Source organism: Mastigoproctus giganteus, chromosome 2 (genome assembly GCF_048544385.1).
Source record: "Mastigoproctus giganteus isolate SK-2022 chromosome 2, ASM4854438v1, whole genome shotgun sequence".
Taxonomy (NCBI): Eukaryota; Metazoa; Arthropoda; class Arachnida; order Uropygi; family Thelyphonidae; genus Mastigoproctus; species Mastigoproctus giganteus.
Window position 1 is genome coordinate 2,215,325 of NC_143576.1, and position 20,688 is coordinate 2,236,012.

General features: G+C 37.1%; 1 protein-coding gene across 1 annotated transcript in view; it reads right to left on the reverse strand.

The window, feature by feature from the left end:
* Dhc98D (Dynein heavy chain at 89D) overlaps positions 1-20,688 on the reverse strand; it is a 971,787-nt gene that overhangs the window by 406,006 nt on the left and 545,093 nt on the right. Inside the window, exon 36 of the mRNA XM_090387912.1 lies at positions 10,599-10,696. Within this exon, the coding sequence (XP_090244038.1) occupies positions 10,599-10,696 (98 nt within the window). The remainder of the gene's footprint in view (positions 1-10,598; positions 10,697-20,688) is intronic.

Below are 20,688 nucleotides of genomic sequence, written 5' to 3' on the forward strand. Positions count from 1 at the left end.
TCTGATAATCTTTAAAATAGATTACCTCATCAGACGATATATAAGTATAAGAGTAGCGGCAATACATGGATCAAAAATAATATATAATATAATTAAAATCTTTTTTTTTTTTTAAAAAAAACAACATCCGGTCCATATTTTTAACATATTTTCATGCTTTTCTTTCCTATTCTCTTTGTGTAAAGAACTGTAATGATGTTTTTAAAATTGTCTCTGTTCTGTATTTTATTATTGTCAACTAAGTTTCCATTCCAAAAATCCATTGTTAGAAGGGTTAAGAAGATTTTTTTAAGATCCAAATTCTTAATGCTCTACATGTTAATGTCTTGATAACACTATTTTCAATATTCATTGAATGATTTGACATGAAATTGCACGTAACATCTGGAGTCAATCTTTTTTTCTTTCCTGAGGGCTAACTTAATTTTGTTCCCTCTCCACTAAGACATTCAAAAATGGCAGTTTTCCATCCTCTTCTTGTTCCACTTTGAATTAAGTAGTGTTTTATATATATATATATATATATGTATATAAATTAAAAAATTGTAAAAATTAAAAACAGCTGACACATTATTATTGTCAGATAAAATCTGAATAAGGCTGTCAGATTGTTAAAAGTGGTAAAACATGCATTATCAAAATCTGTACACTCAAAATATGTCTGAGAGATAAAACATGACAGGAAGCAGACATAGGAGGGTCATCAGCCCTCAGCAAAAAAGGAATATGTCAGATGACTGTGTCCTGTGCAGAGCCAAACTAGACCAACTTCCTCTTTATGATTTCTGGGCAGACTGCCATGGTTCAATTACAGGCTTTATCTTATGTAATATATTTGTTGTTGTCTATTCCATGAACCCTGCCACTGGGACTGTATCTTGTTGTGTATTATTTGGTGGCAAGGATGTATAGTCCCCTATACAGACTGAGAAGCAAATTATTTTGGCTGATACTGCAGCAAATTTGGCTTAGGGATCCAGCAGAAGTGGATGATCAAATTCACATTCTAAAAGGTACGTATCACCTGTTGAATCTGAGACAGAACTGGGTGAAGGTTGTACCTTACCAATAATAAAGCATGTAACACACTCAAAGAAGTGAAATATATAATAAATCATTGGTACTGGCAAGTATTGATGTGATCCAAGGCTAACTTCATAGCATACAGCTCTGCAGTGCATATGCTGTGTTCAGGGAGAATGTGCTCAGATATAGTAGAGTCTGGAAGGGCAGCAGCAGAAGATCCTACCTATGACCCCAACTTCAAGCCATCTGTGTAAACTGACAAAAAGTCAGAATGTTCAGCTGAATAGAGCTGCAGGTAGACAGATGATGGGTAATCAGACTTTACCTGGTTCTTAAGGAAAAAGTTGCATGCTGGAATGTGTGAATGACAAGGTGGGAAGGGTTTGCTTTGGTATTTGGGCGACCTTGTCTACCATGATATCCAAATCTTGGAATAGCACTTGGACACAAATACCGAAAGGACGATTAGCAGTCTGATAGATGTTGAACAAATTTACCCATTGTGGCACAAAAACAATTGTTCATGTAGGATGGTTGGCAGGGATTTCAATTTTAAAGTGTACTTTAGAGATGCTGAAACAATAACAGTGGTTCATTTGCTTCCCTGTATAGACTCTGGCAACAAATAGCAACATGGAGAGCCTGATGATTGGTAAGGTCCAGCCAATGAAGTACACTGTTTCTGGGAAAATCATACAACTGAGACCTATAATCCAGTTTCAATCACATGAGTGCATGGGATATGCATAGTAAGGTACATCAGAATGCAACCCCAAAAGGAGAAAAGAGAGCACATAATATTCAAGGTGCATTTTGTATGGAGTTGACGGATATCTTGAGAAAGGTCAAATTTTTATCGAATACAATTCTCAAGAATTTTGTGTCTAGCACTACAGGAATAGCATTCTGACCAAGTCCCTGAATTAAATAAGATTATGCTTATGACAAAAATCATGCAAAACAGACTTTTGCAAGAACTTGAATCCGATAGATAACGTGCAGGAGTTAAGGCAATCGCTGGCTTGCAGCAGTTGTCTTTCAATAACCTTCATGTTCCATGACCGAGAAAAGATGCTAAAATTATCAATGTAGAGGATGCTATTTACAGGTAGAGGAAGTTGTTCTGTGATGTAATTTACTTTGATGTCAGATGAACTAATGAGACAAATGGCAGAGAAGAAAAATTCATGTGGGACACATAAATTATCAGGAGGCACAGATGCCTCCTGATAATTTATGGATAATTAAAATTGAAATAATTAAAATCCTGATAATTAAAATTGGACATTAAGCCTGATATACGATCATCAATATCATTTATAAATACAGAAAACAATAATGGACCCAACACGGAACCCTGTGGGACTCTGCTAATAACATTAGTCCACGAAGAGCAGTATCCATTGATTACCACATTCTGTCTTCTCACACTCAACCATCCCTTAATCCATAGCAGCAATTTCCCTCCAATGCCACACTGCTCCAATTTATGCAGCAGTCTTCCGTGTGCAACAGTATCAAAAGCCTTTCTAAGATCCAAATATATAATATCAAAATTATTCCCTGCATCCAGTTCCTTTGTGGCCACATCGTAGTATCCTATCAAATTGGTCAGACTAACAAAACCATGCTGTGTCTGAGCTATAACTGAAGTCTTGTCTAGATGATCCTGCAGTACTTCTTTAACTAGTGCCTCCATTAATTTTCCTGGAACAGAAGTTAAACTATCAGCTCTATAATTACTAAAAATACTTTGGGAATTGGGGTCACATTTGCACATCTCCAGTCCATGGGTACTTCCCCTGAGTCCAAGGAAGCTCTCATAATTATGGCTAAGAGATTGCTTATTTCCTTTGCTGCCTCCTTTAATATAACTGGAGAGATCCCATCCACCTTGGGTGCCTTTTTTATGTTTATCTTCAACAATTTCTCCTCCACTTTCCTCTCAGTTATTACAAAATCATCTAGCTCAATGCCAGAGTTTAATTCTCCTCTGGCATTCCTCTCACTGAATAACTCCTCATGTGTGAATGTTGATGCAAAATACTCATTTAGTTTGTTAGCCACCTGAGCAGAATCATCAACAGTTGAACCATCAATATCCAGTGGACGAATCTGATTCATCCCTTTCCTTCTAGAGTTTACATAGGTAAAGAACTCTTTGCTGTTTTCCTTTGCATTCTTTGCCAAAGATTTCTCATAATCTGCTTTTGTCTGCCTAATCTCCCTTGTGACTTGGTTACAGACCAGCTTATATCTATCATAGGTTTCCATGTCACACATTACTTTATATGTATCCCATGCATTTTTCTTCTCCGCCCCACGTCTCATTAGTTCATCTGAAATCCATTTAGGCCTAAACCGTGAACAATATTTCTTTGTTGATATGTAAAGACTAGTAGCTTCCAAGATTAATTCTTTGAATGCCTCCCATTTTGAATTTGCAGTTGGTAACATCATCAGTTGGTCCCACTGTATAGAATTTAAATACTGTCTCAGACCACCATAGTCGCCTTTACAAAAGCAAAAACCCTTCCCTTTACCCCTGATTGTAGTTACCTCTTTGAGTAAATCCCACTTCAGCACACTGTGATCACTGCCACCTAGTGGTTCCTTTATCTGCAGATTCTTAATGCATGAAGAATCGCTACTAATAATCAGATCAAGAGTATTACTCTCTCTAATTGCCTCCCGAACATGCTGATGTAGAAAACAATCATCCTCAAAACCTTGCTAGTGTGTGAGTGACCAACCCACAAATTTCAGTCAATATCTGGGAAATTAAAATCCCCCATTATAAGACTCTCTGATTTACTGGCCCACTCTATTTTCCTGTACAGTTTTTTATTATACTCATCAGAGTCATTAGGCCTATAACACACTCCTACTCTCAATTTTTATCTCCCAATGCTTATGTCACCCCCAACTGACTCGACACTGCACTGTCCAGCGATGTCAACATGTTGCACTTCATTGGATTTTATGTGTTTCTTTACTAATAGCATAACCCCTCCTCCCTTCCTATCCTGTCTATCTTGCCTGTACACATTGTACTCCCTGAATTCCAGTTCTGCATTCTTTATATCTGTGTGACACCATGTCTCTGATATCCCAACAATATCTGCCTTTGATGTTTTGACAACACCTCAAATTCATCAAATTTATTTAACAAACTCCTAGCATTGGTTTATACGCAAGTATACATGCACCTGTTCCTATTCCTATACCCTAACACAATCCATGTGTTTACTTGTATCGCAATGACTCCCAGAAGTCTGCATCTTGTTTTCCAGGCTGCTGCTGATTCCAATAGAAGCACTGCAAGAATCACTTTCACCTCTGGCAGCGGCTACGTTTAATCTATTAGTCCTTGTGTTCTCCCCAAGCTAGCAGTTTTCCGACCCATCTAACACTGCCTCGATAGCATCAGAAAATATTCTCGAACCCTTTCTATTTAAGTGTGTCCCATCCCTGTAGAAGCAGTCTCTCCTGTTAACAAGTTGTTGTTGGTTTTGTTTTTATTGGCGCATTAGCTACTAAGGCTATAATGCGCCAGCTGTTAACAAGTACAGACCAGGCTGGAAAAAATTCTACCCCTTGAGCCCTGCACAATATTTCCAGGGCCGAATCGATCGGCACAGCTCTCATCATATACTCCCTCGTATCGTGTCTGCACAGAATTGCAGACACTTTCAAATTTAACCTTAATTCATGGCCTCTTTTCAACAGTGACCTGTATTTGTTAAGTAATTCCACATTACTTAACAAATTACTTAACACTGTTATCAGAATGTCCACATGTATATCCGAATATCACCTCGAAATGTTGTTTTCAGCCGTTTTTGTGGCTGTGCATTCTTCATTCCACCATCATTTGGGAAAAGGTGGAAACTAAGTAGACGTTTTCAGAATGGCAGTTGCAGCTGCATGAACAATATTTTTCTATGATGTACGTCACTGCATCACTGATAAACTCCCGACTGACTGTGGTGATGTCAAACTCTGTCAGATGTTGAAAGATATTCTGGTCAGTCTGATCAATCTTCCATCGCGGTAATCTAAAAGGAATACACTGTCTCCCACTAATTAGGGTGGTTATCACAGGCAAGTGATCACGTACGTATGGATCCTACTTGAAATAAGCGAAAGAAAGAGAACAGGGGGAACAGACACAAAGATCAATGGCAGAAAACGTTTGGGTAGGCATGTGGAATAAGGCGTTATTTCTTTCTGACATTTGAGCAGATGGGTGAAATGAGAATTTTTTTTTTTTTTTTGGCTGATGCTATATAAGCTTGCTTTTTTGCATCATATGCCTCAACTAATGCTAATGCTAACATTTAGAGGGGAAAGGTTACTGTCAGTGAGTATAAGCTCAATGACACATCAACTTCCATTAATGTCAGCACTACCCCAGTGTGTGTGTGTGTGTGTGTGTTTATTTAAATTCCCAAGAAGTAATACAGGGTAAGGCAGCTGCATAACAAAATCATCAAGATCTGCTTTTGTGATATCATCCCAAAGTGGGAAATAAATCAAACAGACGGTTAATAAAAAACCTACCGTAAGGCAAATTGCTACCATGTCTATGTTGGTGGAAAGTGGCACAGGTTGAAATGGGATCTCATTCCTACAAGGAAGCAATTCTTTCATGTAGAGGTCCATTCCCAATTCTGTCCTTATGTATGATGGCAGCATTGTGAAAGGAAGGGTTTTCAATTACCTACAAATAAGTCTCCTGCAAGGAAAAGCAAACTGGCTCATGCTTTTGCAGGAAGGCCTTAATATCATCAGTATTTCAATGGAATCCATGACAATTCCACCATAAGAATTTAGTCATTACGTGGGCTTAGCAGATTCATCAATCAACTTCCGAATTTCGGAGAGCTTGTTTTTCTCAGCCATGGATTTATCTTTTTTTAGGAAGTATGGACACTCTCCTGTGTCCATTTCTTCCTCCACAAAAAAAAAGTTCCAAGACAGTCTTTTGTCGCCACCTTCTCCTCTACATCCATTTGTTCTTGTGGTTCAGATGAAGCGGTTTTGAATGCTTTTCACTGATGTTCTCTTTTTCAGAAGCTGATGCAGGAGGAGGTATTCATATAGATGTGGCAACTGATTGGCTCTTTTGAGTGGTTTTGATGAACTCAAATAGCGGGCAAAAGGAGTGAATGACTGTGATGGTGGTATGGTCTCACAGTTTGCATCCTGATGGTACACTTTGTAGAAACCTGAGCATATGAAGCATTGTAGCTATTTATTTGTTGGATGCATTTTCTGGCCTCTTGATAGGACATGTTCAGCTCTGTTTTTAGTTTCTGAATTTCTTTTTCTTCATTTCACCACTGGCATGCTCAGGAGTATTCTGGATACTTCCCTTGGCAAGGTACAAAACTACCTTAGTAGGTGAACATTCCTTGCTCTCATGGTCTTTGGCATTAGATTGATCACAGGCAGGGCAGACGTGACAGGTTGTTCAAGTGACCATACTTATGGCATGGAAAACACCTCAGTGGATTTGGAATGTAAATTGTTACTGGGCAACTTAAATAGCTTGCCTTGATGGAAGTTGGAAGCCAAGGGTTGTTGAACATTAGGATGAGAACCCACGACTCACATAGGAACAAGATTCTTATCCTTTCACAACAATATTCGCTAGGAAGCTGTTATGCTTTGATCTTTCAATTCAGAGCAGATCTCTTCTTTGACGGTATGAAGAAAATCTCACTCTGATAAGACAATGTGTAAAGAGTTCAGAGTTTTACAAGGGGTTACAATGATAGGTATTCCCACTTTCAATTTGTCTTTCAGAATTTACTGGGCATGTTTCATACTTTCCGTTTCAACTAAAATGTCTCTAAAATGTAGCCTTTCTATGGATTTTGAAGATTCTCCTACCTTTCTGACATTTTTCTAATTTTTTATTCTTTGGCAAAATGGAGGATGAGGAAAAGTCTTATTGGTGGTGTATCCTCAATCCTGGCTCTTTTTACAGACATGTTGTCAGTATCATTCGAGAGATTATTTATTATTTATTCATTTATTTATTATTTATTGTTGGGGGCCCACAAAAGAAGAAGAGGGATTTAAATTGCTCATTAGGGAAAAAAAAAAAAAAAATTCTGATGGCCAAACAACCCACCCATCAAAGGAGCCCAAGGGGAAAAACCAATTCATGAATTAGTACGTACTGCATATGCAAATGGATTCCAAGCTCATCTATCGCATCATACTCACATTTGCAATAGGCTTGACCCTGTCCTACACACAAAGGAAAGAGACCTACTGAAATGCAGTTGACCCTAGCAATAAGAACCACCCACTGATTGATCCCAGTTCAGTTTGGTCTGGGACTTCTTGCCTTGTTGAAGGAGGGGGCCAAAGTGATGTATTAGGGCTGTGCTCCTCACCCACCCAGGTTTCCACAGGTTGCAGCACAAGGCCACACATGCCAGATTCCAATGATGAAACCCAGAAACCAAGGTATGGGTGCTGGATCTCAGTAATACTAATCTGGAAAGCCAGCAGCATTAGTGGGAGGTACCCTCACCACAATATCAAGGAACAGATAAAGATCATCAGGGAGACAGGAAGGTTATTTAACAAGCAGGTGGGGAGAATTGTAAACAGGTATCAAAGGGAAATACAGGTTGAGTATCCCCAATCCAAAATTCCAAAAACCGAAACTTTTTGAAAAATACTCGAAAGTTCTGGTAACTAGGAGCCTTGGCGGGAAAGAGCTGTGACGTGGTGTGTTGACATCAGTAAAGCACCAATTATCATCAATGTAAGGTGTCTATGTCCATTACTCACCATTTGTTTAGTTTGTTCTCTGCTCTGTGGTGCAAAGATAGTGTTGAAATTGACAAAAAAACCTGGTACCCCAGGTAACAGTGATAAGAAAAAGAAGAAGAAGAAGAGGAGGAAGCATTTAAGTTTATCTATAGAAGAGAAAGTGAATTTGTTGAAGAAATTGGGCAGCGGTGTAAGTGTGAGACGTCTTACAGAAGAGTTTGGTGTTGGAACAACCACCATCTATGACCTGAAGAAAGAGAAGGATAAACTGTTCAAATTCTACGCTGAAAGTGATGAACAGAAGTTAAAGAAAAATAGAAAAACACTGCATAAAGCTAAAAATGAAGACCTCATTTGAAAGAGTGCCATCAGCATCGCAGTGAACACATGCCACTTACAAGTCAGCTGATCATTGGAACTAGCAAAGATCTATCATAAAGAACCAAAAATTGAAGTGAACCGTGAATATTCAACAGACTGGTTACAGAAATTCAAGAGAAGACACAGCATTACATTTTTAAAGATCTGTGGTGATAAAGCATCTACTGATCACAAGGCAGCAGAGAAATTCATTTGACAAGTTTTCCAAGTTTACTGGCATGAAAATCTGACAGCAGAACAAGTCTATAATGCTGATAAAACATCATTGTTTTGGCGTTATTGCCCCAGGAAGACACTAACTACAGCTGATGACACAGTCCCAACAGGAATTAAGGATGTCAAGTACAGATTAAGTGTGCTGGGGTGTACTAATGCAGCAGGCACACATAAGTGTAAACTTGCTGTGATAGGCCAAAGCATGCATCCTCACTGTTTTAAAGGAGTGAATTGTTACCAGTCTATTATGCTAACAAAAAAGGCACAGATCACCAGGAACATCTTTTCTGATTGGTTTCACAAACATTTGTACCAGCAGCTCGTGCTCACTGCAGGGAAGCTGGACCAGATGATGACTGCAAGATTTTGTTATTTCTTGACAACTGTTCTGCTCATCCTCCAGCTGAAAAGCTCATCAAAAATAATGTTTATGCCCTGTACTTCCCCCAAACATGACTTCATTAATTCAACCATGTGATCAGGGTATCCTTAGATCAATGAAGTGTAAATATAAAAACACTTTCTTGAAAAGCATGCTGGCAGCAGTGAACAGAGGTGTGAGTGTGGAAGGTTTACAGGAGTTTAACTTAAAGGATGCCATATATGCTGTAGCAAAGGCTTGGACCGCAGTGACTAAAGATACAGTTATGCATGCCTGGCACAACCTCTGGCTTGCAACTATGTTCAGTGATGATGATGATGAAGCTGCTAATGATTTTGAGAAAAAAATGATATCTGAACTCCTTACATATGCAAAAACAGTGCCTTTGGAGTCTGTCAGTAAGCTGAAAAAGGTGGATATCAAAGAAGTCTTTAACACTGATAATGAGGCTCCAGTTATTCATTCAATGACTGATGGTGAAATAGCTGGTTTTGAATCAAGGCGATCAGGGTAAAAGTGACGACGAAGATGACATTGTTAACACTGCAGTAAAAATGCCTATAGAAGACATGGTGAAAAAGTGTGATGAACTCATTGAAGGACTAGAGCAGAGTGCTTTTATAGCAGAACAAGAAATAATGTCAGTTTATAAAATAAAGATACTTTTACAACAACCTTTGTTAATGAGGCAAATGACTCTAGAAGAAACATTTAAAAAGGCCATTCAGCACAATGTCTCCCCAATCCCTTAAGGACCCAGTTCCTGGTCCCTCAATTGCTTGTGATGTTCCTTCTCAAGGTGGTAAATGAAAAGTAATTTTTTTGCGCATGAAATATGAATTACTATTTGTTGCATTTATATTCTTTTGGAAGTAGAGACCATTATGTTTTTTTTGGCAAATAAAATTGAATTTTTTGCATGAAATCTAAATTTTATTTCTACATTACTTTAACTCCACCATGCTATGTATTCCAAAATCCGAAACCTGAAACATTTCTGGTCCCAAGCATTTCGGATTAGGGATACTCAACCTGTAATAGGAAATCAGAGATTGCAGAACACATCTACAGTTGTTGTATACTTTTAATGTAAATAATTTTTAAATTATAGGTGGAAGGAATTTTAATAAAAGAAAATTAAGCTATGCACATAAGAAAATTTAAAGCCAAGAAAATAAATAAAAATATAGGGAACGACAGATGCATTATGAATGCAACATTTCACCAACAGAATTTAAATTTACAACGTAAAAAGTTTTTTTTGTTCTTTCTTTTTTAAGTTGTCTTGTTTTGTTTTGTTGGATTCATTTATTTATTTATTTTTTACTTATGCCACAAAGACCAATGTACATAAATATAAGGGAACTGATTGTTAAAGGATAGAATAGATTTTCTTGGTTTCTCACTTTGACCAATAGGAGGGTTCAAATGTTCTCATATGATGTCTTCTCCTTTTTTTTTTTATCTGACCCCGAAGAAGAGCTTGCTTGTGATTTAGGAATCAATAAAGTAGGTTCTGACACGTGATGCTAATGATACAGCTTAACCCATGAAGACAAAGACCACTTTGAAGTCACAATTAGAGAAATGTTGCTACATGTTTTGGCACGTATTAAATCATATGGATCATGAAACCAGCAGGTCTTCTGAAATTGGAATGTTACTTCTGAATAAATTTATATGTGGGAAAAAAGTGCCAAATTACATAAAAGGAATAGAACAGACGAACTTATTTTCTTAAAAATATTATCAGATTTTTAATTTATGTTTTCCTTAGAAAACACCTTTGGAGTCATACCTTATTTCTGTGACATCAGATTTTTCAAGATCCTCTAATGCTATACGTGCTGATTCCAAGACTGGCAAAGCTTCTGCAAGAGCATCTTCTGCTTCTTTCTAATAAGATATAGTATTTTGTTATTTTCTTTATGCATTCTATTTCACATTGCAGTTATTAACAATATCTATAAAATATGTAACAAAATTCAAACAATAAAAAAAATTAAGAATTAAAAACAATAGTAGCCAATAAAGAATATAACAAACAGCAGAATCACAAAAGTATGTACATGACAACACTATCTTCCAATGGGAGAGGGGTTATGCTGTTAGTTAAGAAACACATGCTCAGATAGCAAACAAACTGAATGAGTATTTTGCATCTACATTCACACGTGAGGAATTATTAAGGTTTGAAAATGGCAGAAGGTTATCAAATTGTAGCAAGATACTTAATGATTTTGTAATAACTGAGAGCAAAGTGGAAGAGAAATTGTTGAAGTTAAACGTAAGAAAAGCACCTGGGGTGGATGGGATCTATCCAGTTATATTAAAGGAGGCGGCAAAGCAACTAAGCAAACCCTTAGCCATAATTATGAGAGCATCCTTGGACTCAGGGGAGGTTCCCACGGACTGGAGATGTGCAAATGTATCCCCAATTCACAAAGGGGGATCGAAGGGTGACACGAGTAATTACAGACCAGTTAGTTTAACTTCTGTTCCGGGTAAAATAATGGAGTCGCTAGTTAAAGATGCATTGCAGGATCATCTAGACAAGACTACAGCAATAATTCAGACACAGCATGGGTTTGTTAAGGGAAAGTCTTGTCTGACAAATTTGATAGGATATTATGATGTGGTTACAAAGGAACTGGATGCAAAAAATAATTTTGATATCATATATTTGGATTTCAGGAAAGCTTTTGACACTGTTGTGCATGGAAGACTATTGTACAAATTGGAGCAGAATGGTATTAAGGGTAAGTTGCTACAATGGATAAAAGGATGGTTAAGTGCGAGAAGACAGAGGGTGGTAATCAATGGGTGCTGCTCTTCTTGGACTAATGTTATTAGTGGTGTCCCACAGGGTTCGGTGTTAGGTCCACTGTTGTTTTGTATATTTATCAATGATATTTATGAAGGTATATCAGGCTTAATGTCGAAGTTTGCAGATGATACAAAGGTTGGCAGGGTTGTTAATGACAGTAATGGCAGTGTGCTACTGCAACAGGATCTAGATAATTTAGGCAGATGGGCTGAGAAGTGGCAACTGAAGTTTAACATTGAAAAATGCAAAATACTGCATATGGGTGGAAGTAACCCCAGAGAAACATACCAACTGTGTGGTACTACACTTAAGGTGGTAAAAAATGAAAAAGACCTGGGAGTAATTGTACTGGCAGATATGAAGTTTTCTGAGCAATGCAGACAGGCTGCCAGGGCAGGTCATGGGGTTTTGTCAATGATATATAGGAATTTTGCTAGCAGGGAAAAGGAGGTGATTATCCCTCTGTATAAGGCAATGGTCAGGCCACACTTTGAGTACTGCGTACAGGTCTCGAGGCCTCATTTTAGGTAGGATGTAGATTTACTTGAGCATTTACAGAGAAGGGCAACAAGATTGGTGAGGGGAATGAAGGGATCCTCTTACCAAGAGAGGCTTAAGTTCTGCAAATTGCAGTGGCTGGAGACTAGGCACCTGCACGGTGATCTGATTGAGGTATATAAGGCCTTGAATGGGTTGAGCACGCTGAATTCTGATGGGATCCTTCCACTTGTTCAGATTACGAACCTAAGGGGGCATAAATTCAAATTAAGAAAAGACAGATGTAGAATAGATGTGCGGAAATTTGCCTTTAGCCAGCGGGTGGTTAATTGCTGGAACAAACTTCCATCTGTTGTTGTGGAAGTTGATAGGTTGAATAAATTTAAGGAGGAACTGGACAGGCATTTGGAGAGAATGGTGTGATTTTTTTTCTGTTGGCTGATGCTGCATAAGCTCATACATTTGCTTTTTGCATCACATGCCACTACTACTACTACTACATAAAATCTAAGGAAGTGCATCCAGCTTACATGGGAGGACAGTGTAATGTTCAGTCAGTTTGGTGTGACATAAGAACTGGGAAAGCTAAAGGAAAAGTTGAGGGTGGAGTGTGCTATAGGCCTAATGACTCTGATGAGTATAATGAACAATTGTACAGAGAAATAGAGTGGGCCAGTAAAAAAGATTGTCTTATAAAGGGGGATTTTAACTTCCCAGATACTGACTGGAACTTCTGGGTTGGTCACTTGCACACTAGCAAGGCTTTTTGGAATTTACTGGATGATTGTTTCCTAAAGCAGCATGTTCGAGAGGAAACCAAAAGGAGTAATACTCTTTATCTGATTATCAGTAATGATTCTTCATGCATTAAGAATCTGCAGATAAAGGAACCACTTAGGTGGCAATGATCACAGTCTGCTGATGTGGGATTTACTCAAAGATGTAACTACCATCAGGGGTAAAGGGAAGGGTTTTTGCTTTTGTAAAGGGGACTATGATGGTCTGACACAGTTTTTAAAGTCTGTAAAGTGGGACCAATACCTGATGATGTTACAAACAGCAAATACTAAATGGGAAGCAATCTTGGAAGCTACTAGGCTTTTGTCCCAACTAAGAAATAATGTCCCAGGTTTAGCCCTAAATGGATGTCAGATGAACTAATGAGCCTCATGGCAGAGAAGAAAAATGCATGGGATGCATATAACTTGACACAGAAGCTTATGGTAGATATAAGCTGGTGTATAATCAAGTCACAAAGGAGGAAAGGAAGATTAGGCAGGCAAAGGCAGATTATGAGAAATCTTTGGCAGAGGATGCAAAGAAAAACAGCAAAGAGTTCTTCACTTATGTAAACTCTCGATGAAAAGGGATGAATCAGATTGATCCACTTGATATTGATGAGGAACTGTTGAGGAACCTGCTCAGCTAGCTGACAAACTGAATGAGTATTTTGTATCTACATTTGCATGAGGAGTTATTCAGAGAGGGGAATGCCAGAAGTTTATCAAACTCTGGCAGGGAGCTAAATGATTTTGTAATAAATGAGAGCAAAGCAGAGGAAAAATTATTGAAGTTAAACATAAGAAAGGTGCCTGGAATTGATAGGATCTATCCCATTGTATTAAAGGAGGCAAGCAAGCTCTTAGCCATAATTATGAGAGCTTCCATGGACTGGAGATATGCAAATGTGATTCCAATTCACAAAGGAGGATCAAAGGGCGACACAAGTAATTATAGACCTGTTAGTTTAACCAGTGACTCCATTATTTTCCAGGGAAAATAATGGAGTCACTGGTTAAAGAAGCATTGCAGAATCATCTGGACAAGATGTAGTTATAGTTCAGACACAGAATGGGTTTGTTAAGTTTGGTGTGACATAAGCATTGGGAGATCAAAATTGAAAGTAGGAGTGTGCTATAGGCCTAATGACTCTGAAGAGTATAATAAGAAACTGTACAGAGAAATAGAGTGGGCCAGTAAATCAGAGAGTCTTATAATGGGGGATTTTAATTTCCCTGATATTGACTGGAATTTGTGGGTTGGTCACTCGCACACTAGTAAGGCTTTTGTGGATTTATTGGATGATTGTTTTCTACATCGGCATGTTCGGGAGGCAACTAGAGGGAGTAATACTCTTGATTTGATTATCAGTAGTGATTCTTCACGCATTAAGAATCTGCAGATAGAGGAACCACTAGGCGACAGTGATCACAGTGTGCTGAAGTGGGATTTACTCAAAGAGGTAACTACCATCAGGGGTAAAGGGAAGGGTTATTGCTTTCGTAAAGGCGACTACAATGGTCTGAGACAATATTTAAATTCTATACAGTGGGAACAACTGATGATGTTACCAACAGCAAATTCAAAATGGGAAGCATTCAAAGAACTTATCTTGGAAGCTACTCGGCTTTACATACCAACTAAGAAATATTGTTCAAGGTTTAGGCCTAAATGGATGTCAGATGAATTAATGAGACATACGGCAGAGAAGAAAAATGCATGGATACATATAAATTAACACGTGACACAGAAGCATATGATAGATCTGTAACCAAGTTACAAAGGAGGTTAGGCAAATTACGAGAAAGCTTTGGCAAGGGATGCAAAGAAAAACAGCAAAGAGTTCTTTACTTATGTAAACTCTAGAAGGAAGGGGATGAATCAGATTGGTCCACTTGATATCGATGGTTCAACTGTTGATGATCCTGCTCAGGTAGCTAACAAACTAAATGAATATCTTGCATTGACATTCACACATGAGGAGTTATTCAGTGAGGGGAATGCCAGAGGTGTATTCAACTCTGGCAGTAAGCTAGATAATCTTGTAATAACTGAGAGTAAAGTGGAGGAGAAATTGTTGAACACAAGAAATGCACCTGGGGTGGATGGAATCTATCCAGTTATATTAAAGGAGGCAGCAAAGGAAGTAAGCAAACCCTTAGCCATAATTATGAGAGCTTCCTTGGACTTAGGGGAGGTACCCATAGACTGGAGATGTGCAAATGTGACCCCAATTCACAAAGGAGGGTCAAAGGCTGACACAAGTAATTATAGATCTGTGAGTTTAACTTCTGTGCCAGGAAAATTAATGGAGGCACTGGTTAAAGAAGCACTGCAGGATCATCTAGACAAGACTTCAGTTATAGCTCGGACACAGCATGGTTTTGTTAAGGGGAAGTCTTGCCTAACCAATTTGATTGGATACTATGATGCAGTCACAAAAGAACTGGAGGAATAACTTTGATATTATATACTTGGATCTTAGAAAGGCTTTTGATACTGTTGCACATGGAAGACTGCTGCACAAATTGTGGCATTGAAGGCAAATTGCTGCTATGGATAAAGGGGTGGTTGAGGGGGAGAAGACAGAGAGTAGTAATCAATGGACACTGCTCGTCGTGGACTAATGTTATTAGTGGAGTCCCTCAGGGTTCAGTGTTGGGTCTATTATTGTTTTCTGTATTTATAAATAATACTGATGATGGTATATCAAGCTTAATGTCCAAGTTTGCAGATGATACAAAGGTTGGCAGGGTTGTTAAGGACACTACTGACGCTATGCTGCTGCAACTGGATCTGGAAAGGTTGATCAGATGGGCTGAGAGGTGGCAAATGAAGTTTAACATTGACAAATGTAAAGTACTACCTATGGGAAACAGCAACCCCAGAGCAACATATCAACTCTGTGGTACTACACTGACAGTGGTAGAGAATGAAAAGGACCTGAGGATAATTGTGCAGGCATATATGAAGTTCTCTGAGCAGTGCAAGAGTAGCTCATGGTGTATTGTCAATGATATATAGGAATTTTTCTAGCAGGGATAAGGAGGTGATTATTCCCTTGTACAACGCAATGGTCAGGCCACACCTAGAGTACTGTATACAGGTCTGGAGGCCTCATTTCAAGAAGGATGTAGAGCTGCTGGAACGAGTACAGAGAAGGGCAACAAGATTAGTGAATGGAACAAAGGGTTGCTCTTACGAAGAAAGGTTTAAGTTTTGCAAATTACAGCGTCTGGAGACTAGGCACTGGCGAGATAATGTGATAGAGGTGTATAAAGCCTTGAATGGTTTAAGCATGCTCAGTGCCGATGGGATTCTGCCTCTTGCTTAGAATAATCACCTGAGAGGGCATAAATTCAAATTGAGGAAAGACAGATGTCGGATAGATGTGCGGAAATTTGCCTTTAGCCAGCGGGCAGTTGGTTTGTGGAATAGACTTCCATCGCTTGTTGTTGAAGTTGATAGCCTAAACAAATGTAAGGCTCAGCTGGACAGGTATTTTGAACGAACGGAGGGTGAAATGGGAGTAGTGGTTTTTTTTTTTTTTTTTTTTTTTTTGGCTGATGCTGAATAAGCTTGCTTTCTTGCATCATATGCCTCTACTAATGCTAATGCTAAGGGGAAGTCTTGTCTGGCCAATTTGTTTGGAGGCGCAAAGCAACTGGATGCAAAAGCTAATTTTGATGTTATATACTTGGATTTCAGGAAAGCTTTTGATATTGTTTTGTTAGTTGGAACAAACTTTCATCTGTTGTAGTGGAGGTCAACAACTTAAATAAGTTCAAGGCAGAACTAGACAAATAATTGGAGTGAATAGATGGGTGAAATGGGAAGGTTTTTTTTCTGTTTTTTTGGCTGATGCTATATAAGCTTGCTTTCTTGCATTATATGCTAATGCTAATGTGTATTGTGAGAATGAGAGAAGTAAAAACTATGATGTCATAAAACAAAAAAAAAAAAAAACAGCAGTAGAAAGTTTTCGTCTTCACTGTATTTTTCAGAGCATTAGTGGGATCCTTCTCACTGTTTCTTCTAAGTTTTGTGCATATACTAGGAAATTCAGGACCGGCATTTATAGAGGGTATCAATTCTGGCCTTTCTTAACTGTGAGTTGGGCATGCAGGGATGACAACATCACAAGCAATATTTCAGTAATTTTGTGTTCTTCATCTTCTCTGTCCACACACCTAAAACTCCTAATACCTGTTTTTCAAAAAATTTTTCTTTCATTTCCCCACAAAAAATTCCTGAAATCTTTCCTAATTATTATTCAAGTACTAAAAATGCAAGAATTCGGCTATACTTAATTATATGGACATGTTGAATGCATCTGTTACATACAATTATTGACAGTAAGCTGATTTTATTGAGTCACACTTTCCTCCAATCAGTAATTCTCTGTGGCTTTGTAACATTGAAAAATCATATGAATTCTGCTGATGAGGCTACCCATACACACAAAGGAGCCACAAGTAGAACTTTATTTATTTCTGAAAAATTATTGGGTTTCTTTTGTAATGTTACTTTTTATATAAAATTGGTGGTTATTATTTGCGATTCTCTGATTAATGAGTAAATTTGTTCATTACTTGGCCTTTGTGATTACTTAAGAAACCATAGTTAGAGCTTATATTGCCATTGTGTTGTATATTGATAAGAATGTGGTGCCACAATTATTATAGTACTGATATGGGTGATACTTGGAAATTTCTATATTTTTTTGTACCAATATAACCAGTATCAGATGAGGCTTATAAACTATAATTTATATCAATATAAACATATTTTAATAATGGGACTTTAATCATGTAGGAACATAATCTAAAGCAGTGGTTTCCAAAATTTGTTACTACACCCCCCCCCCTTTTAAAAAAATGTAATCTTGGCGCCTTCCCCCCCTCTTTATTTCATAAAATAATACAGACACATTTTTAAATGGTAAAAAATGTATTAATACAAAAAATGAAAAAAAAAAAAAAAACGTAATTGACAGAATAATAACAAGGTTTTACTATATATATATATATATATATATATATATATATATATATATATATCAAACGACATTTAAAGGAGTTACAGGATATATTTAAAGGATTTAAAGGAGTTACAGGATATATTTATCATAACAACTATAGATAAGGCCGCTAATAATTACAGTTTCATCTGCAAAAAATTCTATGCCACACTATTATACAATGAACTACATAGCAGTGCTACATATACTAAATCTAACTGTAACCTTGGTACTATTACCAAAAAGCTACTGGCTATACAAAAAAGGTTAAAAATTAGTAACTATAATACTAATTTTCCGTATTTGTATGGTATTCCCAAGTTTCACAAATCGCCTATTAGTTTCAGATTTATTACATCTTGTAGAAATAGCTACTCAAAAGTCCCACATAGTAAGCTAGTTGAATTGCTCAGCATGATTTTCAAGGCTATAGATTCCTCCAGAATTATTAATAACAATAGACCTATTTTAACCTTTATAAAGAACAATATGAATAGCATCAAACATATAAATACATATGATTTCAAAAATTTATTTACTAGCATCCCACATGATAGTCTAAAATTGGTGTTAAATAATTATTTTACAGAATATAGCCAAATTTTACCCTGCCAACGTAATTATTGGGATAACTTGATTAATCTTTGTATTTCCAACAGCTATATTTATAATGGTAGTAATATTTTCATACAGCATGCTGGCATTGCCATGGGGGCGAGTAGCTCGTGTCTCATCGCCAACTTATATCTGCATCATTTTGAAAACAACTTTGTTAAAGATATCCATATGTTCAGATATATTGATGACCTAATTGTGTTCAACAATACTAGCTTTCTTACAGAAGCGGTTAAACACTACCCGCAGGAGTTGGTTCTAGAAGTCACTAACAACGGTGACCCTTTTAAAGTAGCATATCTGGACATAGATATTCAGATTAATAATAATACACTATCTACCAAGCTATTTGACAAACGCAAAGAATTCAATTTCAAAACTATAGACTTAACCCGTTGGGGTACTAATATCTCTGTACGTATACTTAAAAACATTATAGTGACACAAACTATCAGAAGAGTATATATTTGTAATAATAAAAGTGATGTTATATATGCGCTTATCGATCTTAAGCATAAATTATTGGATAACGGTTTCCCATATAATTTCATTTTGAAACATATGAGTACTGCTTTATCCATAGCACTAAAAAAGTACCACGATAATTTAAACCAGTTGGAAATTATCGAAAATATTAGGCAGGCAGTTTATTAAACTGTTATATACATTTTGGATATTGCCGTGGTCTTAATGTAATCATTATTGTTTTTTAATATAGGGTATAGATATAGCGAGTGGTGTACTAATTAGCCTTTGTATATACATGTACATACTAGGGACTGCTGTTTTGAACTCGCTATATATAGCTTACGCCTTAGAAAAGTGGTACCTATATGGGTTCTTTACAGTAGGAATGAATTCTATATTATACTAGGATTTCTCTTCTACATCTGAGTATTATTGGTTTTGTTTTCTCTATTATAGAGGGCTCTATTATGCTTTTGTTCATCCAAAAAACACCGGCTAATTCTTGACAAATCTTAGGTGGCGCATGACGCTTTGTAGTTATATAAGTCTAGTGAGGTTGCTGCAGGCGTTTTGTTTTTCCCGCCTTGGGCTACGGTAAAGTATGCTTGGTAGATTCCTTACGGGGTTTTTACCATGTCCCCTCTTTTGTTCTCTAAGCATTACTGACAATCCGACCTTATCTGACAGGTTCCGTCTTTCGTTCTCTTAGCATTACTGACAATTTGACTTTATCTGACATTATTTATGTCCTACTTAAAGTAAACTTTATTAGGAATTAGCCATTCCGTGTTTTCCTTTTTCTTTTTCTTCTTTTTCTTTTTATTCGATTGATATATTTTTACAGGCCTTTACTACCTAACCAGGATCCCTACTTTTAGGGTCGGGAAGTTACGCTCCCGGTTAATATCCGATGTACTATCGATAAATTGACCTTTTCTTTCTTTTTGCTTTTAGCTTTCCTCTTGCCTTATTTTTCATACCTCGCGAACTATTAGAGTAATTCGAGGGGGAGTGAGGTACTATTGCTCTACTATACATTTTTCCGTTCTCCTTCGGTTAGCTTTATTAGCTATTTTCTGCAAAATTTTATGCTAAATTGTGTTCAGCAAAAATTTTAATAATTACTCAGTTGTGCTTATAATGTGGTAGCGATCGGTCGGGCTAAATATCATCCAGCCTGTATCATTTATAAATTGTTGTTATGTATTACGGTACGACACTTGTTGTTTTGGCATTCTAGACTTACATTTGTCTCAAATCTTACGTTAATGTTATACTAAATTATTCCACATTTCCACTATTATATTATTTTGGCGTTAGTATACAGGCAGATGATAACAGAAACCGATGGCTCAGTCTAGCATGGGTTGGTTATTTTGTAAGGGTTTAGCCCTCGACAAAGTTCCTTGCAAAATAATTTTCCTGTGTTGGGCTTATTATTTTATTATTTTATTAATTTACTTAATATGATTTATATTTTGGTTTTCATGTATACTGGAGATATGGCAGGACTATGGCTATATGGATTTTCAAACTTTAAAGATATTAACTTTACACTATAACGTATCTATTTAGTATATATATATATATATATTCATTTCTAAATTATTTTGTTTTTAATGCGATGGATGTGCTTGTTTATTAGCACAAAGTTTATTGAATCTAGGTGTCATTGAGGAG